The following is a 23823-nucleotide window of genomic DNA, read 5'->3' on the forward strand; positions in this document are numbered from 1 at the left end:
TGTAAGAGATTATTATTGACTACTTGATGTGATTATGAGTAATGCAAAGAATACAAACCATGATTTGATATGAGAAGGTAATATGTAGCAAGGTGTGTTATGTGGGAAAGTGTATTAGAAAGTGAAGGAGTGTAGCATACCCATAATTTATAAGTGTAGCATAATCATATTTTCTTTTGAAATTTATAATTGTAGCATAATCGTAATTTTTGAGAAGGTTGAAATGGAGTAGTATGCTCTCTCTCTCTCTTTCTCTCTCTCTCTCTCTCTCTCTCTCTCTAGAAAGGCAAAAATATATTTATATATAACTTTGCCTTTCTCTCATCCACTCTAGGCAAAGTTATATGTGTGTGTGTGTGTGTGTGTGCGTGCACGCGTGCGCGTGTGTATAAATGATGTTTTCTCTCTCTCTCTCTCTCTCTAGAAAGGCAAAATTATATTTATACATAACTTTCCCTTTCTCTCATCCACTTTAGGAAAAGTTGTGTGTGTGTGTGTGTGTATATGGATGATGTTCTCTCTCCCTCTCTCTCATAAAGGCCATGATCCACCTGAGTTCAAGTCCCACCGTTGGTCGTATATGCCCTCGTGTTGCATTCTACCGACGTTAATACCTCTCTCTCTCTCTCTCTGTCTAGAAAGGCAAGGCTAGAGGAGAGGAGAATTTTATTTCCTTTGTTTCAAGTCTCCTTTTTGATGGGTCATCATACCAAAAGGTACGCAAGTCATTGCTTAATGTTGAATCAGAGAATTGCTTCCAACTTTGAAGGCCACATTAAGTCCCATGGGAAGTTAATAAGAGGGGCATCAATCAAGGTATGAGTTCCTTGCGTGTTCATGTGGTGAGGGAACACCACACTTTATTCTCAAAAGGAGGCGTGAGGGGGAGGAAAGGCCTAATGCTTGTGCACACTTTAAAAGGGTGGCCTTGGATTCATAACTCAAGGGGCTTTCTCAATATATCCTAGGCTAATTAATTACCTTACAGATCCTTTGTGGTGATTTGATTATCTTATAATACGATCAATTATGCCTACCGATTTAGAGGTTAACAATGCAATTAAATCAGCCCGCACTGACATTCGCGACCTCATATCAAAAGACGAGAAGCTCGGCCCTCGCTTTCTCAAGCTCGCGTAATTCGATTAACCCCTCTTTCTCATTAATCATTATTGATTAACACTTTCCTCATTGATTATCTGATATCTTATAATGTAATCATCTCACCAATGCCAACCTACAGGTTGTAGAATCCATCATCTTTTTTCTCAACTTTTGCTTTTTTAAAAAGCTTTTTTCTTTTTATAAAAAGCCCCTTCCCCCCTGATTTTATTAGGTTTGGGGCTAAAAATTTTCACTTAAATACTAGTTGAGTGGGAGTGGGTCTTGCCCCACCCCTTTTCCTACTCACACACAGGAATTATTTTCTGTAATAATGATAATCAAAATTTCACTTTTCTTGTCAGATTCTTCGATGCTAGCACTTATGGATCCATTTGGCGACGAGATGATTTGGACACTATGGAGAAAGAAACAATTAAAAAGCTTGGTACAATTAATATCACTCTTCAATATGAGAATTAATGCAATTGCAATTGATGATTTGCATATAGTATATTGATAGTGCCAATTATAAGACCTAAGAGGTGTTTAAAGTAGTGCCAATTCTAAGACCTAAGAGGTGTTCAAAGTTTCCACATGGAGGAGGAGTGGTCTTAGAAGAAGGGTCTTTACGTTTCTTGTGTAGACAGAGAGGAGGATGCACAGACTCCTCGTCCATGAGAATGGGTGGAAGAGATCTCCCCCTTTTGTCAAAATTCTCTCTTTTCACCTGTAAGTCAAGACGTGAAGTTTAAAAAAAAAATTCAAGTTTGTACTGCCATAAAGCATAAACCTTTTTATAAATGGCATGTGCTAGCATCTAGGCTAGAGGCCGAATTCCTTGCTAGGGTGGCTTCACACGAATCATAAACGAACAAGGTCTAAAGCTTAGGTAGCAAAATGCTACTTATTGCATTGAACAAGTTCTAAAGCTCAGGTGGCAAAATACTACTTGTGGATGAAACACATTAACCAAAGTTTAGCTTCACATGATCTTTGCGTATTCATGCCTTGAAGCCACCATTGATATATAAATTAGCAATTTTTGCATCTAGCCTTCATACATAACACATATGCAGAAAATATGCTTGAACTTGGCACCTCACCACCAAGGTGAGGTGCCAAGTTCAAGCATATGGCCTTCAAACATCACACATATACAAAAATTATGCTTGAACATGGCACCTCACCACCAAGGTTAGTCTATCCAAATCTATAGACCCATGATATTTGAGAGACACCTTTAAATATTCTGGTAATCATGTATAGACCCTTATGGAACAACCCTTTGAAAAGAGGGAGAGGAGGGGTGGATGTGAAATATGCTTGTCTTATGCGTGGATGATACATTTGAAGCCCCCATTACATCCAACTTTCATTCGTGTCAATTCAAGGCTTAACTTACTTGAAATTTGTTTTCTTTCTAAATTGACAAAAAGTGAAGAAAGTTAGGTCTTTTGATTTTTTCCTTACGAAATGTTAACATTTTTGATTGGCCATTCTATAGAGCCATTGATATCAAGATGCTTGTTGATATACCCCATTGCATCACCATGGACCGTTGATTGATGATGTGCCTATTTGGAAACTTCAGCACAATTATCTCATTATCATTGTGATAGAAATGTATTTCTTAGGTGGGTGTGAATAAGGTCTTTGATCTAAAAGGAGATTTATTCTAAAGAGAAAGTCTAAAAAATTAGCACGAGGCGTATACATACATACATACATACATTTATACACACATACACGTGTGTGTGTGTGTGTGTGCATACGCATGCACCAAGAGTCACACCTTCATGAAAATGAAAAATATTACACCTTTAAGGCACTTATGCTTGTTAGCTGATCGTGTTTCCAGATAACGTTCCTTATAATTGGAAATGGGTTCACAAAAAACTAGCAACATAAAGAGCTGACTTGCATGGACTGCCTCTACATGAGCAAGTTAAAGCAACACTCTATTCGATTAGGGCATGACTAAATCCATGTGTTTGCGTGCTTGTTTGGGCACAAAGTGAATTTGTTAGTTGTAGTCATTGATAGTTGGTTGAGCCCCAAAGTGCACAATGTGTGTGTGTGTGTGTGTGTGAGAGAGAGAGAGAGAGAGAGAGAGAGAGAGAGAGAGAGAGAGAGAGAGAGAGAGAGAGAGAGAGAGAGAGAAGGAAATTCCTTAAGTAGAGCAAGTCTAAAGACAATAGCAATAGGTAGAAGTTTCTAAAATTCCTTAAGTAGAAGAAAGTCTAAAAACAATAGCACTAGGTAGAAATTTCTTTCTTATTTTTGTTGTTCTTTATTTTCACCCCTCCCTCTTATGGATTTCAAACTCAAGGCAGGCTTGTAAAGGCCAAACCCTAGGTCTCCCCCTTGCCCCAGTAGGCAAAAATATATATTTTTAGGTGGACCTAGATTAGTTTTTTATCATGACTGTGATACAAATAATCTAATTAGGTAATTGAATTAATAATTTTTGAATATAGCATGAACTTCAAAATTCTACTCTGCAGGGGAGCTAAAATCAAAAGGCGGCTTATATCAACACATTTCTTATGCAGACCTATATCAGGTGTGGTGGAGAAACTTGCCAGAAAAGGACTAGTACATTACTTCTTTCATACAAGGTTGTTGGAATTAATAAACTCCCAGTTACATTCATTAATGCATGATTAGTGGCGTTGCAGCTAGCAGGAGTTGAAGTTGTGAACAAGTTGGCCAACGAGGAAATTATTAAATTTGAACTTGGTCGAAAGGTAAGTAAATGAATCCAGATAATTAAAATCTTAAGTAATTACATTAAATCCAAAAGTAATTTGATTTGAGATCATCCTCATCTTTTTTCCTTTGAGGTTATGAAACTAGTATTGCATGTTGTGCCTTCTCTATCTTTCACAGGACTCCTCCATATCCTCTTCAGACAAGCTTCTCTCTACAAAAGATGGTATGGCACTAAAACCATTAAGGATATAGACCCAATGCATGTATTGATAACATATCCAAGCTCAACATGCAAATTATGTACTCTTAGTTTTTTCTCTCTCTTATAAATTGTATCAAGATTATATAGAATCTTTTTTGTTTTTAATTACATTTTTATTTTATTTGTCAAACTAATTAAGTACTCATATGACCCTGTTTGATATAGTGACAAAAAATATATAGAAAAAAATCTCCTAGCCCAATATAGTGATTATATCCGAGCTCAACATATGCAAATCATATACCCTTAGTTTGTTTTATTATACCCTGTAAATTGTATCAAGATTATTTTAAAGCTTTCTGAATTTTCACACACTTTTATCTCATTTGTTAAAGTAATTAAGGGTATTATTGTTGATTGCAAGGGGGGAAGCTGTAACACCGGTTTATGCATAATTTTTCTTTTAAATCTATGTTATACAGCTGAAGATCCCTCGTTTGTAAGGAAATATTTCCATCACATGGGTTTTGAAGATGATAAGGAAATCGTAGCACTCGCATGGGCATATTATTTTTGGGTAGGCTTCATGTGCACCTCTACCCTAGTCTTTGCTCCATAAAATAAGTTAGAATATTAAGTAGATTAATGCACCTACCTTTCAGATAATTTAACCCCCCTTCCCTTTGATCTTTTGCTTGTTTAGGAAACATCTACAGAAACAACACCTATACTATTCGACAATTCCTATTATACGTAAGTAGCTTAATTGGTTGGACAACATTTCATAAGAATTCAAGAAGTAAATCTTGAGGGATGAGAATGTCTAGTAGTTTCTTAAAAGAAAAATTAGAGAGAGAGAGAAAAAAAGTAGTTAGTTAACACCCTAGCACCCTATACAAATTGAAAAAATCATAAAGGAATGCAAGCTTGAGGTAGCCAACTTGTATATATTAGGACGGACACACACACACATGGGGGAAGGAAAGAAAGCTAAAGATGAAGCTCATGACAAAAGCGTTTCTCTGTTCGAGTCTCAGAATGAGTCCACTCATCTTTGACCGCCGTGGCTCGAAAAAAAAAAAGGAAGCAAAACCCTTTGCATGGATGCATTTTGTTGGACATAATTTAGGCTTATGATCTCAAAGCGCAAACTTTGATTGATTTTAGATCCAACACCAGTATCATTTGCTCCAATTACAGGAGATTGGTTGAAAAGAGGAAGGACTTAACAACTCTACCAGCCACTGATCAGCCACCAGCAAATCAACCGCCAGCTACTGGTGACAAGAAGCCTGCAGCTCCGCCAGCTCCGCCAGCTCCGCCAGCTCCACCAGCTCCGCCAGCTCCTCCTGCTCCTGGCAAGAAGCGTGCTGAGCCAATGTATTATTGGAAGTGCTTGGTCACAGACGTCAAGTTTTATGAGTGCGTGGATATTTATGCAAAGGTGTGTAACATCACCCCTAACTATAGTTAATCAAAGCTAATCGTGAGGGATTCTGGCGGCAAAGTTAGGTTAGTGAGGTCATTATGATTATAATTGATTGAGTATTAAGCAAGTTAATCAGGTTCACAAACCAGTGGGTTCTTCGTTGTTGTTAATGAAATGCAGGATGCGAGGGCCTTCAAAGAAGCCTATGCTGCTGCCCATCAGAAGATGTCCGGGCTTGGTTTTAAGACACAGTACCATGACATGAAGACAGGGATCGTCGTTGCTGTTGCCATGACCATCCTCATTGGTGTGTTGAGCTTCTTCTACGAGGCCATGAGAACTTGAGAGAGAAAGTAGTCTCCAGGGAATTTCAATTTCGTGGAATTATTTCAAAAAAGCACTACATGTATATGTTGCTCTTGGCCCATCAGCCCACATAAGAATAATTCTCTTCCATTAACTTATACACTCTGGGTTTCATCATTTTATTAAATATAAGTCATTTTTTTGGTAAGAAAAATGTAGCATATTCCAATTTGCACATGATATTCCGTTTGTCTCTAGAAGAAACAAAGCTTGTTAATACATATTAACAAACCCAAACCCCCTTTATCTTTCTCTCTTTCTAGTAGTAGGTGTGCGTGCGTGTGTGCATATGCATGCGGCAGTGGGTGTTGGTGGGAGGGGTGCAACAAACAGAGGGAGGGGAGGGGAGGGAAAATCTCCATTTTTAGGAATAAACCTTTGTTTATATGAATTAACAAATCTACCCCCCTCCCCCTCTCTCTCTATCTTTGTCCCTCTTTCTCTCTTTACGTCTAGTAGTATGTGCGTCCATGCAATGGTAGGTGTTTGTGGAAGTGAGGCTGCAAGTGGAGGAAGGGGAGGGCTGAGCAGGGCGGCATGGAGGCGATAACCATGTGTGTGTGCGTGTGTGTAAGAGAGAGAGAGAGGTTAAGTAAGTAAGTTAGAGAGAGACATGTTAAGCAAGTAAGTTAGAGAGAGAGAGACATGTTAAGCGAGTAAGTTAGAGAGAGAGAGAGAGAGAGAGAGAGAGAGAGAGAGAGAGAGAGAGGTTAAGTAAGTAAGTCAGAGAGAGAGAGACATGTTAAGCGAGTAAGTTAGAGAGAGAGAGAGAGAGAGAGAGAGAGAGAGAGAGAGAGAGAGAGAGTTAGAGAGGTTAAGTAAGTAAGTTAGAGAGAGAGAGACATGTTAAGCGAGTAAGTTAGAGAGAGAGAGAGAGAGAGAGAGAGAGAGAGAGAGAGAGTTAGTGAAAGGTAAAGATAGTAAGTTAGAGAGAGAGAGAGTGAGTCTTAGAGAAAGAAAGAAAGAAAGAGAGTTAGAGAGAGAGAGAGAGAGAGAGAGAGAGAGAGAGAGAGAGAGAGAGAGTGTATTTGATGTTGACATATCAAGTTCAACTAGTGTTGTGGACATTGATGACCCGCTTGGGTGATAGCTTATGCACTTATGCCATTGGTATGGTTGATGAGATTATGGTTGATATGCCGTCAATGGACGACAAGTCATTTCAAATTTTAACATCTCAACATAGATAATAAATGCAAAAATAAAATTTCTTTCTCATTAGCTACATGATATGTTACTTCGTTACTAACATATACCATTTTCACAAGATGCAAAGTTTCCCTTACACGATAGCGCTTACTCACCATGTAGTTTGTTAATAAATACTCACCATGTAGTTTGTCGATAAATACTTCTTTACCAACATACACCATTTTCACAAGATGCAAAGTGTCCCATACATGACAGTGCTTACTCACCATGGAGTTCGTTTAATAAATACTTCACGCACATGTAAATCAAAGTGCTACTAAGAAAGAGGCTTCATTTACTTCAGGTAATAAATTCAAGATCTTATTAAAGGTAATAAATGCAAGAATAGTTTTGTTTTTACTCATCAGCTATATGATATGTTCATTTTAACAAGAAGCAAAAGTGCCACATTTCGATACTTTATAGGAGATTGCTTACGCACCATGTAATTTGTTAACAAATACTTCAAGCACATGTAGATCAAGTTGCTACTAAGAAAAAGGATTTATTTCAAATTTCAACATCTTAACATAGGTGATAAATGCAAAAACAAAATTTCTTTTACTCATTAGCTACATGATATGTTAGGCTTCATTACTAACATACATGCTTTTCACAAGATGCAAAGCACCACATTTGGATACTTAACACGAGAGTGCTTATGCATCATGTAGCTTGTTAGCAAATACTTCACGTACATGTAGAGCAACCTACTACTAAGAAAATGGCTTCTTTTCATATTTTAAGATCTCAACATAGGTGATAAATACAAAAACAAATTTGCTTTTACTCATAAACTACATGATATGTTACTTCATTACCCTACCCTTTTCATAAGATGCAAAGTGCCACATTTGGATACTTGACATTAGAGTGCTTACTCACCATCCATGTGGTTTTTTAAATACTTCATGCACATGTAGATCAAGTTGCTACTACTAAGAAAAGGGATTCATTTCAAATTTCAAGATCTCAACATAGGTAATAAATGCAAAAACAAAATTTCTTTTACTCATCGACTACATGATATGTTAGTTTATTACCAACATACATCCTTTTCACAAGCTGCAACGTGCCACATTTGGATACTTAACAACGACATTGCTTACTCACCAAGTAGTTTTTCATCAATACTTTATACACATATAGATCAGGCTGCTAGTAAGAAAAAGGCTTCATTTTGAATTTCAACATCTCAACATAGGTAATAAATGCAAAAACAAATTTGCTTTTACTCATTAGCTACATGATATGTTACTTTTTCACAAAATACAAAGTGTCACATTTGGACACGAGAGTGCTTAAACTAATGTAGTTTTTCAAATACTTCACACACATGTAGATTAAGCCACTACTAAGAAAATGATTTAATTCTGATTTCAATATCTCAACATAGGTAATAAATGTAAAAACAAAATTGCTTTTACTCATAACAGCAGCTACATGATATATTAGTTTATTACCAACATACACCCTTTTCTAAAGATGCAAAGTGCGAGAGTTGGAGACTTAATAGAAGAGTGCTTACTCACCATGTAGTTTGTCAAATACTTCCTACACATGTAGATCAAGATGGTTCTAAGAAACAATATGAAAAAAATGGTGTCAAAAAAGGCCCTCCAAGAAGAGCCATGTCATCACTTTTCTAAAAAAAAAGGATGTCACAGAGTCATTGGAATCTACCTTTTAGTGGGGAGGAAGGTATAACTTGAGCATATTAAGTCCAAATTTGTCAAAGGTGGTAGATGAATCTACTTTTCAAGGAGTTTCCAACAGTATGTCACATGTGGGGGGTTTTGATATAAGATATATAAGATTTACCACAGCCCTCTTTTTTCTAGAAAAGTGATGACATGGCTCTTCTCAGAGGGCCCTTTTTTAACTCCAATTTTTTCATAGGCTTCATTTCAAATTTCAACATCTCAAAATTTCTTTTACTCACATCAGTAACATGGTATGTTACTTCATTACCAACATATGCCCTTGTCACAAGATGTAAAGTGCCACATTTGGATACTTAACATGAGAGAACTTACTCACCACATGTAGTTTGGTAACAAATACGCCACGCGCATGTGTAGATCAAGCTAATATTAAGAAAAGGACTTCGTTTAAAATTCTAATGTCTCAACCTATGTAATAAATGATCTTCAAGTAAAGAGCTTACCTTAGCCTTATTGAAGTATTCATCAATGGTGGTGGGTACTGCCTTTGAGATGCAAATGTAGTTTTCCACTGTGGGTGTGCTAGCTTATCCATCATGTCCCCATCATGTCCTCACTCCATTGTCACACCTTGCCAAAGGGGTGAAGGGAGAGGTCTTAATGCCTAGATGGAGGCAAGAAGAGATGGTCTTTGGTGATAGTTCTCTCTCACAAAAGGTTTTGGAGAGCAGCCTTGTAGCCTTTTACATGCAGCATCAAATAGATCCTTCAGTGTTAGATTCTCTCTGTCACAAGAAGAGATGGTCCTTCGTGATAGTTCTCTCATAAGAGCTTTCTAGGAGGAGCCTTGTAGCTTTTTACATGAAGCAGCAAACAGATCCTTTAGTGTTAGATTCTCTCTATCAAAAAAATATTAGATATCTGATAGTACTACACTGTGATGATGTACTTATGTCATGGACACTTTTGTCCCATTGTGGGGTTTTTCCCATGGTTATCTAGGTGTAAATGGGCACCTTAGGGTTAGCTAGTATATAAGGAACCTCATGCTCAATTTAGGGTTGGTGCTTATTTGTACTTTCTCATTTATACTTATAAAGAGCTTCATCTCTCTCCTTTGAGCTTACCAATCTCTCTCACACTCTACACTCCTATGTTCTTGTCTTTGAGCATTGTGTGTGTGTGTAGGTTCAGCTCCATTCTATGAGTTAATAGTAGTATCAAAGCTAAGCTTTCCATAGATGTTTTTTCTAGTTCGGTCTTCACTATGTTTAAGCTTCCGAGATTCCATAGCTAGGCTTTTTGGTTTCCATTAGTAGTTTGTAGCTCTTTATTACTCATAAGCTTGGTTGTTCAAGCTTCCATTGAAGCTTTCATGGCTTCCTACATAGTTTCTCTCCCAAACAGTGAAGGAGGTGTTTCCAACTTTGGCTCACAAAGGCTCTTCATCACTCATAAGATTTCTTGTTCAAGTTTCCATTGAAGCTTGCATAGCTTCCTAGGTAGTTTCACTCCTAAATAATGAAGGAGGTGTTTCTAACTTTGGCTCACAAAAGCTCTACAGCTTCAGTCGTCTCTAGTATAGTTGATTCTTGCAAGCGATTTCGCTCCCTCATAGTCGATTCGACGTAACATTGGCTATTGCTATAGTCAACTCGGTGATACAGTTGGATCATTCCATAACACAGTCGTCTCCAAATGATGTGACTTGACTTCTCCCCATTGCTTTACCAGCATGCGGGTGGTAGATAGAATCGCCTGATTCTCAATTGTGTAATCATTTTCATGTGCAATAGATCTTACTTTGGTGATCTAACCTCAGCAATCCTACTTTGGAGTAGTATGCTCTCTCTCTCTCTCTCTCTCTCTCTCTCTCTCTCTCTCACACACACACACACACACACACACACACACACACACACACACACACACACACATCCACTCTAGAAAGGAAAAATTATATTTATATATAACTTTACCCAGAGTGCCTTTCTCTCATCCACTCTAGGCAAAGTTGTGAGAATGTGTGTGTGTGTGTGTGTGTGTGTGAATGATGCTCTCTCTCTCTCTCTCTCTCTCTCTCTCCACTCTAGAATGTAGGCAAAGTTGTGAGAATGTGTATGTGTGTGTGTGTGTGTGTGTGAGAATGTGTGTGTGTGTGTGTGTGTGTGTGTGTGTGTGAATGATGCTCTCTCTCTCTCTCTCTCTCTCTCTCTCCACTCTAGAAAGGCAAGGTTGGAGGAGACAGAGGGGCATTTTCTTGCTTTGTTTCAAGTTTGCTTTTTGAAGTTTCGTGTGATGACCCAAGGCATTGCTTAATGTTAAATCCGAGAATTGCTTCCAACTTGAAGGCCACATTAAATCCCTTGGGAAGTTATATGTGTGTGTGTGTGTGTGTTTGTGTGTATGTATGAATGATGCTCTCTCTCTCTCTCTCCTCTCCACTCTAGAAAGGAAGGGTTGGAGGAGAGAGAGGGGCATTTTCTTGCTTTGTTTTAAGTCTCCTTTTTGAAGTTCCGTGTCATGACCCAAGGCATTGCTTAATGTTGAATTCGAGAATTGCTTCCAACTTGAAGGCCACATTAAATCCCTTGGGAAGTTATGTGTGTGTGTGTGTGTGTGTGTGTGTGTGTGAATGATGCTCTCTCTCTCTCTCTCTCTCTCTCTCTCTCTCTCTCTCTCTCTCTCTCTCTAGAAAGGCAAGGTTGGAGGAGAGGGAGGGGCATTTTCTTGCTTTGATTTAAGTCTCCTTTTTGAAGTTGAGTGTCATCACTCCAAAGGCACCCAAGGCATTGCTTAATGTTGAATGAGAGAATTGCTTCCAACTTGAAGGCCACATTAAATCCCATGGGAAGTTAATAAGAGGGGCATCGATCAAGGAGGTATGTGTTCCTTGCGTGTTCATGTGGTGAGATACCACGCTTACTTTATTCAAGAGGAGGCGTGAGGTGTGAAGACTATAAAAGGGTGGGCTTGGAGGCTAATGACCTTTGTGGTGATTTGATTATCTCATAATACGATCAATTATGCCTACCGATTCAAACGTCGACGTAGCATTTAAAATAGCCCGCACTGACATTCGCGACCTCATATCAAAACAGAAGCTCGGCCCTCGCTTTCTCAAGCTCGCGTAATTCGATTATTTCCATCCATTGATCATTATTGATTAAGAGTTTTCTCATTGCTTAATCAATCATCGTGTAGAAAACCTTTTTTTCTCAACTTTTATTTTTAGTTTTTTTTAGTTAAAAAAAAGCCTCTTCCCCCATATTTTATTAGGTTTGGGGCTAAAAATATTACCTTCAATACTTTTTTTCCCCTTTTAAGAGGACTCCTTCCCCATCCCAGTCCTCTACACATGAATTATTTTTTGTAATAACGATAATCAAAATTTCATTTTTCTTGTCAGATTCTTCGATGCTAGCACTTGTGATGCAAAGTCCAAATCGGGTGGCCCAGACGGATCCATTCGGCTACGAGATGATTTGGACACTATGGAGAAGGAAACAATTACAAAGCTTGGTATGATTAATATCATTCTTCAATATGAGAATTAATGCAATTGCATGGTAATAATTGCATTGATGACTTGCATATAGTATATTGGTAGTGCCAATTCTAAGACCTAAGAGGTGTTTAAAGTAGTGCCAATCCTAAGACCTAAGAGGTGTTTAAAGTTTCCACGAGGAGGAGGAGTGGTCCTAGAAGAAGGGTCTTTACAGACTCAACAAGTTTCTTGTGTACCCTTGTAAGTCAAGGCGTGAAGTTAAAAAAAAACATCAAGTTTATACTGCCATAAAAGCATAAAGTTTTTTATAAATGGCATGTGCTAGCATCTAGGCTTGATGCCCAATTCCTTGTAAGGGTGGCTTCACATGCATCCTAACGAACAAGGTCTAAAGCTTAGGCAGTAAAATGCTGCTTATGGATGAAACACGCTTCAAGAACAAGTTCATGTATGCTTGAGAAACACCTTTAAATATTATGGTAATCATGTATGGAACTTATGGAACAACCCTTTGAAAAGAGGGAGAGGAGAGGCAGACATGAAATATGCTTGTCTTCAACATGAATGATATGTTTGAAAAGAGGGAGAGGAGGGGTGGACATGAAATATGCTTGTCTTTTGCATGGATGATATGTTCGAAGCCCCCATTACATCCAACTTTCACTCGCCTCAATTCAAGGCTTAACTTACTTGAAATTTGTTTTTTTCTAAATTGACAAAAAGTGAAGAAAGTTAGGTCTTTTGATTTTTTCCTTACGAAATGTTAACCTCTTTGATTGGTGGTCTATAGAGCCATTGATATCAAGGTGCTTGTTGATATACCCCTTTGCATCACCATGGATCATAGATTGATGATGTGCCCCATTTGGAAACTTAAGCAAATTTATCTCATTATCATTGCGATAGAAATGTATTTCTTAGGTGGGTGTGAATTGGGTCTTTGATCTAAATTTCCTTTTCTTATTATGAATGAGAAAAGTAGATTTATTTTATAGAGATAGTCTCAATATTAGCACTAGGTATATACATACATATATACATACATTTATAAACACACAAAGGTGTGCGTGTGTGTGCACACACCAAGAGTCACACCTTCATGAAAATGAAAAAAGTCACATGCACACACATGTGTGCGTATGTGTGCACACACTAAGAGTCACACCTTCATGAAAATGAAAAAATATTACAGCTTTAATGCACTTATGCCTATTAGTTGATCATGTTTCTAGCTAGCGCTCCTTGCCGCGTTGTTGGCGAATGGGTTCACAAAAACTAGCAACATAAAGAGTGTACTTACATGGAGTGCCTCTACATAAGCAAGTTGAAGCAACACCCTACTCGATTAGGGTATGAATAAATCCCCATGTTGGTGTGCTTGTTTGGGAACAAAGTGAATTTATAGTCGTAGTCATTGATAGTTGGCTAAGTCCTGAAGTACACAATGTGTGTGTGTGTAAGGTTCCCCCCTTCCAAAAATGGAGGAAACACTTAAGATAGTCCACTAAGTCTTAACTTGAAGAAAATTTCCTACCCGTCCGTAGGATGGTGCCGTCGGGCATTCCATCCTCCCACTTTCCACCCTGCTCACGCGTCAATTTGTTTTCTAATTAATCCTACCACACTGTTTGACATAAATAAACATGTTCCTTAATTAAGGCCCTTTTCATCACAAGGTTTATTAAAACAACCTTTTTCCACAGTACAATAATGCCAAGACAAGATTTAAAAGAAAAGTTTATACATAAATCAATTTCATACAAGCCAAACTGGCTTTCTTATTCTTTTCCTTTATACCGCCGATGATCTAGAATTCAGCCTTCTAGTCTCTACATGCTGGGCAAAACCCTACGGGACCATACACCTCATCATCGGCCCACTGGCGAGGACTCAAGCCGGCCTGTCGCCCTACCTGTCGCCCTCTCAGGCTCCATCGCTCGATCCTCCCGTCCCTCAGAGGGATGTCTGTGCACTAGGGTGGGCTAATTCAGCGCACTAGCTTGGGCTCTCAGAACTAGGCAGCATCACAATCACTCGCCTCAATCGGCAAACCTCATTCTCCCAATGGTATGAGGGATACCATGGGCCAACTCCGGGACTTACTAACATCTCCGCCGTCCGGCTATACAAGCACAAGAACGGGGCAGCGTCAAGGCAGGGAGAGTTATACCTGTACCTTAATTTAACCAAGATAACAATCCATTTACTCACTAAACCATAGGACTAGAATCCAAAACAATCCTTTTCACAAAGATTTTTATATTTCAACTTGAGATTGCGAGAAGACATTCTTTATTTAAGGCATATACTATTGTTTAAAAGAATACAAACTTTAACTAGTTAATCAATCAAATAGATCACTATTAACAATTAATAAAGAAGTCGGGGTCATACCTCAACCCCTAAGAATGATATATAATTGAAAAACAAACCCATGTATATACCTTATAGAAATTTATCGTTTATTGTTGTCTTTGCTCGTTAACAAGAGCTTTAGAACTTGACATATGAGAATAGAGTCTTCTAATATCTTGTCTTTTGATTGAAATCATCCAATAATCCCCAAGCTTTATCTCCTCTTACTCGTACTGTGACTCTTCTCTCTTTCTAGGGTCTATGGCAAAATAGCCTTCTTCTCTTACAGGGCTACGACATACTATTCTTTCTCTAAAAGAAAAGCTATGGAGTTTTGGTGTCTTCCTCTGAAAGACCATAGCAATCTAAGCTTCTTTTCTAAGATATTAGATAAGAATAAAGGGATACATACATCTCAAACTCTAGGATTACCTTGAGGCTACTTGCTGTCTTCTCACAGTTTTCTCTGTAGAGACCCTGACAGAAACAACAAATTGTTTCAGCCATAACTCTCTGATTAAAACTCAGAATATGATCATTTAACCAGTCAAAAGAACGGGAAGGCATCTGGTCTACAAGCCATCGTAGGCAGAATAGGCAAAAACATCTGTATATAGCCACAAACGTGCCATCTTTAGAAACACGTTGTTTTTCCACATTTTTAGTATGCATGGACTCTAAATGTGTAAAAGTACTCTAAATATGACCTCTTATCACCTAAATTCGAAATTCTTTTTTTGGGGATACTTATCTCTTAATAGAACTATTCTTATGTTCTTATTTCTTTTAGGATTTTTGGAGCTAATATTTTTATTCTAACACTTTCCTAATGTTTCTAGCCTTGTTGTCTCACTCTTCTCTAATTACACTCTCTTTCCTTATTGAATTCTATATTAAAAGAGACACATATATACATGGCTTGGGAGGGACCTTACAATCTCCCCCACTTAAAAGATTCGAGATGTCCTCATCTCGTGAGCTGGAGTAGTATCTAAGTAAATCCTCCTGTCTCTTTCAAAGTGGTTTCCCCACTAGGTAGAAATCTTCTTTTATCTAAACATTGTTCCGAGTCCCTTATTTCATGTGTTCGGCTTGTTTTGTTGTGTCTCCAAAATGTCTATTATTCTAAAGTTAATTGGCCTTATTATCCTAAGTTCATGCATGCATATACCTCTCAAATGCTATGATTATTCTATACCCCCATGTAATATGGTACTTAACAAATTATCATGGAGAAATATAAGGGAATCAATCCTTTACGCAATCTAACCTATGATAGTAATTTCATAATCTTAGTACCGTCTTGTAGAATACCTATTTTCATCATGCACATTACTTCACATGAATCTTGCACGAATCCTCTTCTATTTACTCATAGAAATACTTGTTGAATTCGGTTATCTTTAACCCAGCTATCCCTATTTCTTGACCTAATTTTTGCTCTAGCTCATGATTCCTTGTAGCCAGGGGTGGGCTTGACGTTCCTCTTGAATTAGGAGACCTCTTCTTGATTAACATGGAAGGACTCATGTCGAGAAGGACTCATGTCCTTCTTGACACTTTCTATAAAAAAAAAAACTTTATCATAGTCTCTGGTTATAATTATAGCTTCTAAAATAGAGGATGGTTTTACATTCTTGATGAGGTTATTCAAAGGTAGGTTAAGCTTCCAAATGAATCGATGGAGAAGAGTTATCTCATCCATCTCTGGAGCAAATCGGAGAAGTTTAACAAAAGTTTGGTGGTATTCTTTTAGGGTCTTTCTTTCTTGGGTTAGCTCCAAAAATTTATTCATTTTATCCTCTCGAAATCCTGGAGGACAAAACCCTTCACAAAGGTGTAATTTCATGGCATCTCATAAACTGATTCTAGTTCCAGTGGTTAGATTGACAATAGTGCTTCCAACCGATTCGGCATTTCTTATGATTTTTAGATGAGCAAGGGTGAACTTGCTTCTTTCATTGTATCCATTAAAAGTTCAAAACTATCAACAAATACTTATCATAGCACCACATTTTAAGGCAGTCATGATTAATACATCTGAGATCTTCATTTTTTTGAGAATTACACATCTGGTGCCTTGGGATTGACACATCCAAAGATTATCAGGATTGACACATGAGCGATGATTAGTTTTGTGAAAATTACACATCTAGTATCTTGGGATTAACACATCTAAGAGCATGATCCTCTAGGAATTACACATCTGAGACCCATGTTTGTCTGAGATGGGTTCAAGATGTTGGATGATTGTCCTAGTGTAAAGCATCTGAAAATGGATGGCATTCACACGCCAACTATTCATACCTTAATGGAGTTATAATCTTAATAATTTAGAATATGCAAGTTAATGAGATATATCTTGAAAATTTCTCTAAACAAGTTTTGGTCTATCCTTCTAGTCATTCAGTCTATTCTTCTAGTCATTCAGTCTCTCACTAGTTTCTTAATTTGATCACCCTATATTTTTCCTCACAAAAGGTTTTCTCCCCAATCTTATTTCTCAAATTTATTGTACAAATATCTTGCGTGTGCACCCCCAAGATATAAGAACAATTTCATAAGATGATTGTCTCAACATGTGAGGATATTCAAACCACTTCTATGGCCAGTAGAGATGATTGATTCGTCCTCATATGATAAACAATCACTTGTTTTAATCCCTTGACAATCAACCTTTGAAAAACAAATCCTAGGAACTAAGATCGGCTCTGATACCACTTGTAAGGTTTCCCCCTTCCAAAAATGGAGGAAACACTTAAGATAGTCCACTAAGTCTTAACTTGAAGAAAATTTCCTACTCATCGACACCTTGACCATGCAGAGATTCAAGGATACTATTCATAGGTAAGACCTAGTTCTATCCCGCAGGGGGAGCATGGTCTTCTAAAAATCAAATCACCCATAGGGTAATTGATCATAAATTGGGCAACTACAAGACTTGATTTCTAGAGGCAACGCTTTTTTCCTCATCCATGCAAGGCACAGCCGCTGACCTAGTCTTCTAGAATAGAATTGCCCGAGAACCTATTTATCTAATGTAGGGCTTTCACTTAATATGTTAGAAAGCTACCTGACTAATCGGGTCCACCCGTCCGTTGGATGGTGCCATCGGGCATTCCATCATCCCACTTTCCACCCTACTCATCACGCGTCAATTTGTTTTCTAATTAATCCTACCACACTATTTGACATAAATAAACATGTTCCTTAATTAAGGCCCTTTTCACAAGGTTTATTAAAACAGCCTTTTTCCACAGTACAATAATGCCAAGACAAGATTTAAAAGAAAAGTTCATACATAAATCAATTTCATACAAGCCAAACCGGCTTTCTTATTCTTTTCCTTTACACCACCGATGATCTAGAATTCAGCCTTCCAGCCTCTACATGCTGGGCAAAACCCTACGGGACCATACACCTCATCATCGGCCGTTGCTGGCGAGGACTCAAGCCGGCCTGTCGCCCTCTCAGGCTCCATCGCTCGATCCTCCCGTCCCTCAGAGAGATGTTTGCGCACTAGGGTGGGCTAATTCACCGCACTAGCCTGGGCCCTCAGAACTAGGCAGCATCACAATCACTCGCCTCAATCGGCAAACCTTATTCTCCCAATGGTATGAGGGATACCATGGGCCAACTCCGGGCCTTACTAACATCTCCGCCGTCCGGCTATACAAGCACAAGAACGGGGCAGTGTCAAGGCAGGGAGAGTTGTACCTGTATGTTAATTTAACCAAGATAACAATTCATTTACTCACTAAATCATAGAACTAGAATCCATGTTACCTTCTTAAGAAAACAATCCTTTTCACAAAGATTTTTACATTTCAACTTGAGATTATGAGAAGACATTCTTTATTTAAGGCATATGCTATTGTTTAAAAGAATACAAACTTTAACTAATAAATCAATCAAATAGATCACTATTAACAATTAATAAAGAAGCCAGGGCCATACCTCAACCCCTAAGAATGATATATAATTGAAAAACAAACCCATGTATATACCTTATAGAAATTTATCGTTTATTGTTGCCTTTGCTCGTTAACAAGAGCTTTAGAACTTGACATATGAGAATAGAGTCTTCTAATACCTTGTGTTTTGATTGAAATCATCCAATAATCCCCAAGCTTTATCTCCTCTTACTCGTACTATGACTCTTCTCTCTTTCTAGGGTCTATGGCAAAATAGCCTTCTTCTCTTACAGGGCTACGGCATACTATTCTTTCTCTAAAAGAAAAGCTATGGAGTTTTGGTCTCTTCCTCCGAAAGACTATAGCAATCTAAGCTTGTTTTCTAAGATATTAGATAATAATAAAGGGATATATACATCTCAAACTCTAGGACTACCTTGAGGCTACTTGCTGCCTTCTCACAGTTTTCTCTGTAGAGACCCTGACAGAAACAGCAAATTGTTTCGGCCATAACTCTCTGATTAAAACTCAGAATATGTTCATATAACCAGTCAAAAGAACGAGAAGGCATTTGGTCATATAACCAGTCAAAAGAACGAGAAGGCATTTGGTCTGGGCACAATAGGCAAAAACGTCTGTATATAGCCACAAACGTGCCATCTTTAGAAATGCGTTGTTTTTCCACATTTTTAGTATGCATGGACTCTAAATGTGTAAAAGTACTCTAAATATGACCTCTTATCACCTAAATTTGAAATTCTATTTTTGGGGATACTTATCTCTTTAATAGAACTATTCTTATGTTCTTATTTCTTTTAGGATTTTTGGAGCTAATATTTTTATTCTAACACTTTCCTAATGTTTCTAGCCTTGTTGTCTCACTCTTCTCTAATTACACTCTCTTTCCTTATTGAATTCTATATTAAAAGAGACACATACATACATGGCTTGGGAGGGACCTTACAGTGTGTGTGAGAGAGAGATATAAAATGAAATTCCTTAAGTAGAGAAAGTCTAAAAACAATAGCACTAGGTAGAAATTTCTAAAATTCCTTAAGTAGAAGAAAGTCTAAAAACAATAGAAAAAGGTAGAAATATCTTTCTTTTTTTTGTTTTTCTTTATTCTCACCCCTCCCTCTTATGGGTTTCAAACTCAAGGTAGCCTTGTAAAGACCAAACCCTAGGCTCTCCCCCTTGCTCCAAATAGGTAGAAAAAATATTCCTAGGCAGGCCTAGATTAGGATTTTATCGTGATTGTGATACAAATAATCTAATTAGGTAATCGAATTAATATTTTTTCTAATATAGCATGAACTTCAAAATTCTACTCTGTAGGGGATCTAAAATCAAAAGGCGGCTTCTATCAATACATTTCTTATGCAGACCTATATCAGGTGTGGTGGAGAAACTTGCCAGAAAAGGACTAGTACATTACTTCTTTCATACAAGGTTTTTAGAATTAATAAACTCCCAATTACATTTGTTAATGCATGATTAGTGGCATTTCCAGCTAGCAGGAGTTGAAGCTATGAACAAGCTGGCCAATGAGGAAATTATTATATTTGAACCTGGTCGAAAGGTAAGTAAATGAATGGATAATTGAAATCATAAGTAAATCCAAAATTAACTTGATTTGAGATCATCTTCTTCTTTTTTCCTTTGAGGTTATGAAACTAGTGTTGCATGTTGTGCCTCATATTATGTCATGTGGCTTTCACAGGACTCCTCCATACCCTCTTCAAACAAGCTTCCCCCCATAAAAGCAGGTATGTCACCAAAACCATTAAGGATATAGACAAAAAGCTCCTAGTCCAATGTATGTATTAATAACATATCCAAGCTCAACATGCAAAATATATACCCTTACTTTTTTTCTCTCTCTTGTAAATTGTATCAAGATTATATAGAATCTTTCTGATTTTTAATACATTTTTATCTTATTTGTCAAAGTAATTAAGAACTCATATGACCCTGTTTGATATATAGACAAAAATCTCCTAGCCCAATATTGTGACTATATCCAAGCTCAACATATGCAAATCATATACCCTTTGTTTTATTATACCTTGTAAATTGTATCAAGATAATATTAAAGCTTTCTGATTTTTTATACATTTTTATCTCATTTTTAAAACTAATCAAGGGAATTATTATTGACTGCAAGGGGGGGAAACTCTTGATAGAGCAGTGCCTATTCATGCATAGCTTTTATTTTAAATCTATGTTGTACAGATGACGATGCCTCGGTTGTAAGGGAATTATTCTACCGCATGGGATTTGATGATAAGGAAATCGTAGCACTCGCATGGGCATATTATTTTTGGGTAGGCTTCATGTGCATCTCTTTTCTCCATAAAATTAGTTAGAATATTAAGTGGATTGATGCACCTACCTTTGAGATGATTTAATCCCCCTTCGCTTTGATCTTTTTTTTTGCTTAGGAAACATCTACAAAAATAACAGCTACACCATTCGACAATTCCTATTATGTGTAAGTAGCTTAATTGGTTGGAGAACATTTCATAAGAATTCTAGAAGTTAATCTTGAGGGATGATAATGCCTACTAGTAGTTTCTTAAAAGAAAAATTATAGAGAGAGAAAAAGTAGTTATTTAACACCCTAGCACCCACCCTATACAAATGGAAAAAATCATAAAGGAATGCAAGCTTGAGGTAGCTAACTTGTATATATTAGGACGGAGACACACACATGGGGGGAAGGAAAGAAAGCTAAAGATGAAGCTAATGACAAAAGCGTTTCTCTATTGGAGTCTTAGAATGAGTCAGCTCATCTTTGACCCCAACTCGAAAAAAAGAAAGAAAAAAAGATAGTGAAATCCTTTGCATGGATGCATTTTGTTTGACATAATTTAGGCTTATGATCTTAAAGCGCAAACTTTGATTGAATTTAGATCCAACCCCATTATCATTTGCTCCAATTACAGGAGATTGGTTGAAAAGAGGAAGGACACAACAACTCCGCCAGCAGCCATTGATCAGCCACCAACTACTGGTGTCAAGAAGCCAGCTCCGCCAGCTCCGCCAGCTCCGCCAGCTCCTCCTGCTCTTGGCAAGAAGCCAGTTGAGCCAATGTATTATTGGAAGTGCTTGGTCACAGACGACAAGTTTTATGAGTGCGTGGATATTTATGCAAAGGTGTGTAACATCACTCCTGACTATAGTTAATTAAAGCTAATCGTGAGGGATTCTGGTGGCAGAGTTAGGTTAGTGAGGTCATTATGATTATAATTGATTGAGTATTAAGCAAGTTAATGAGGTTCACAAACCAGTGGGTTCTTCGTTGTTGTTAATGAAATGCAGGATGCGAGGGCCTTCAAAGAAGCCTATGCTGCTGCCCATCAGAAGATGTCTGAGCTGGGTTTTAAGAGACAGTACCATGACGTGAAGGCAGGGATTGTCGTACCCATTCCCGTTGCCATTGCCGTTATCATGACCATCCTTATTGGTGTGTTGAGCTTCTTCATGAGAACTTGAGAGAGGGAATTTTCCCCTTTCAATTTTGTGGAATAAACAACATGTATATGTTGGGACCATCAGCCTACATAAAAGTAATGGCCTTCAATAAATTTACAACTCCCCTTGCTCTGGGTTTCACCATCTCTCAAGAAGAAAACAAAGCTTGTTCATACATATTAACAAACCCAAATCCCCTCTATCTTTCTCTCTTTCTAGTAGTAGGTGTGCGTGCATGTGCATATGCATGTGATGGTGGATGTTGGTGGGAGGGGTGCAACAAGAAGAGGGAGGGGAGAGGAGGGGAAATATCCATTTTTAGGAACAAATATGTATTAACAAATCCCCCATCTCTCTTCTCTCTCTCTCTCTCTCTCTCTCTTAGTATTTGCGTGCGTGCAATGGTAAGGTGTTCGTGGGAGGGAGGCTACAAGTGGAGGGAGGGGAGGGTTGGGTAGGTTATGGAGGCGATACCCGTGTGTGTGTGTGTGAGAGGTTAAGAGAGTAAGTTATAGAGAGAGAGAGTTAGAGAATGAGAGACGAGATGAGACCGCTTAACGTTAACTTTTTTGATCTAAAGAGACCAATCGACGGAGAGACTTGAACCCAGGTGGGTTCAAGTCATCCCAAGGGCAATTACACTAGCCAATCTACCACACTTGGGTGATAGAGAGAGAGAGAGAGAGAGAGAGAGAGAGAGAGAGAGAGAGAGAGAGAGAGAGAGAGAGAGAGAGAGAGAGAGAGAGAGTCTTAGAGAAAAAAAGAGAGTTAGAGAGAGAGAGAGAGAGAGTGTGTATTAGATATTGAGATATTGAGCTCAACTAGTGCTGTGGACATTAATGACGTGCTTGGGTGATAGCTTCTGCACTTATGCCATTGGCATGGTTGATGAGATTATGGTTGATATGCTGCCAATGGGGATGACAGGCTGTACACTTTGGAGTGCTAGAGTTATGGCATAGTTATAACACCACCTCATATAGTCAGGTTCACACTATGGACTGACTATTGTATGTTATAGTACTAAGAGTACTTTCCCTTATAGTATGTACTCCTATCACTTTAATGTTAATGGTTGTAGGAACAAATCTTTACTTATACTTATTAATAAACGACCTCTCGTCTCTCTCTCTCTCTCTCTCTCTCTCTCTCTCTCTCCCCCAAAGTATACGTGTATGTGGGTGGTAGGTGTTCATGGGAGGGGGCTGTAAGGGTAGGGTCGGGCATGGAGGTGGTACTTGTGTGTGTGTTTTTGTGCATGGAGATTCCTTAGTTATTAATTGATCATCTCATCAAAGATCAATTAATATAACTCAATCTCATATATAGAACTAAGAACATGTTAATATCAGCTAATAATATATTTAGTCATAGGTTGATTTCAGTATAGTTTAAAAACATGTGTAACTAAAAAATAATAGCTCTAATATTAACTTTCTAAATGTATATTACGTGTTAAACTAATTTGAACTTTACAATGTTATTGAGAGTGGTAATGATATGCATGTTTAAAGAATAAAAACAATTTAAATTTCACTTCAACCATTGCATCAAAGATACACAAAGGCTCATTCACTTTATTTAAGTTGGTCTATTATGAAATTTATGTATATGAAACAAGATCATATTTCAAAATTGGGTTCTCTTAGTCACATACATATCAAACAAGCTGATGGCCAAGCAAGATAACCCCTTCTTACTACCTCCCACAAATGAGGAAAATACTTGACAAATACTTTACACACACATAGACCAAGCTTCATTTCAAATTTCAACATCTCAACATAGGTAATAAATGCAAAATCAAAATTTCTTTTACTGAGTAGCTACATATTACTAACACACCATTTTCACAAGATGCAAAGTGTCCCATACATGGCAGTGCTTACTCACCATGTAGTTTG

The 23823-nt window shown here is 37.8% G+C and overlaps 2 protein-coding genes across 3 annotated transcripts; both read left to right on the top strand.

Annotated features, from left to right (window-relative positions):
- Positions 1–943: 943 nt before the first annotated feature.
- On the top strand, positions 944–5967 carry LOC147606711 (L-ascorbate peroxidase 5, peroxisomal-like). The gene is made up of 9 exons (XM_086791653.1): positions 944–1136; positions 1467–1549; positions 3609–3667; positions 3783–3851; positions 3994–4039; positions 4501–4595; positions 4722–4771; positions 5219–5462; positions 5628–5967. The coding sequence occupies exons 1-9, from the start codon at positions 1030–1032 to the stop codon at positions 5790–5792; spliced, it is 918 nt and encodes a 305-aa protein (XP_086647779.1). The 5' UTR covers positions 944–1029; the 3' UTR covers positions 5793–5967.
- A 5672-nt stretch (positions 5968–11639) lies between these two features.
- LOC147606712 (L-ascorbate peroxidase 5, peroxisomal-like) lies at positions 11640–22092 on the top strand. 2 transcript variants are annotated; one of them, XM_086792034.1, is made up of 9 exons: positions 11640–11798; positions 12078–12190; positions 19781–19839; positions 19944–20024; positions 20166–20211; positions 20678–20769; positions 20887–20936; positions 21391–21601; positions 21767–22092. In XM_086792034.1, exons 1-9 carry the CDS (start codon positions 11695–11697, stop codon positions 21938–21940), a joined length of 930 nt encoding a protein of 309 aa, XP_086648160.1. In that variant the 5' UTR covers positions 11640–11694; the 3' UTR covers positions 21941–22092. The 2 variants fall into 2 exon arrangements, with proteins under 2 accessions (XP_086648160.1, XP_086648161.1); XM_086792035.1 differs by having other exon boundaries at positions 19956–20024.
- The last annotated feature ends 1731 nt before the right edge of the window (positions 22093–23823 follow it).

Source organism: Cibotium barometz, chromosome 57, assembly GCF_041138505.1.
Source record: "Cibotium barometz isolate CiBa-2024 chromosome 57, ASM4113850v1, whole genome shotgun sequence".
Taxonomy (NCBI): Eukaryota; Viridiplantae; Streptophyta; class Polypodiopsida; order Cyatheales; family Cibotiaceae; genus Cibotium; species Cibotium barometz.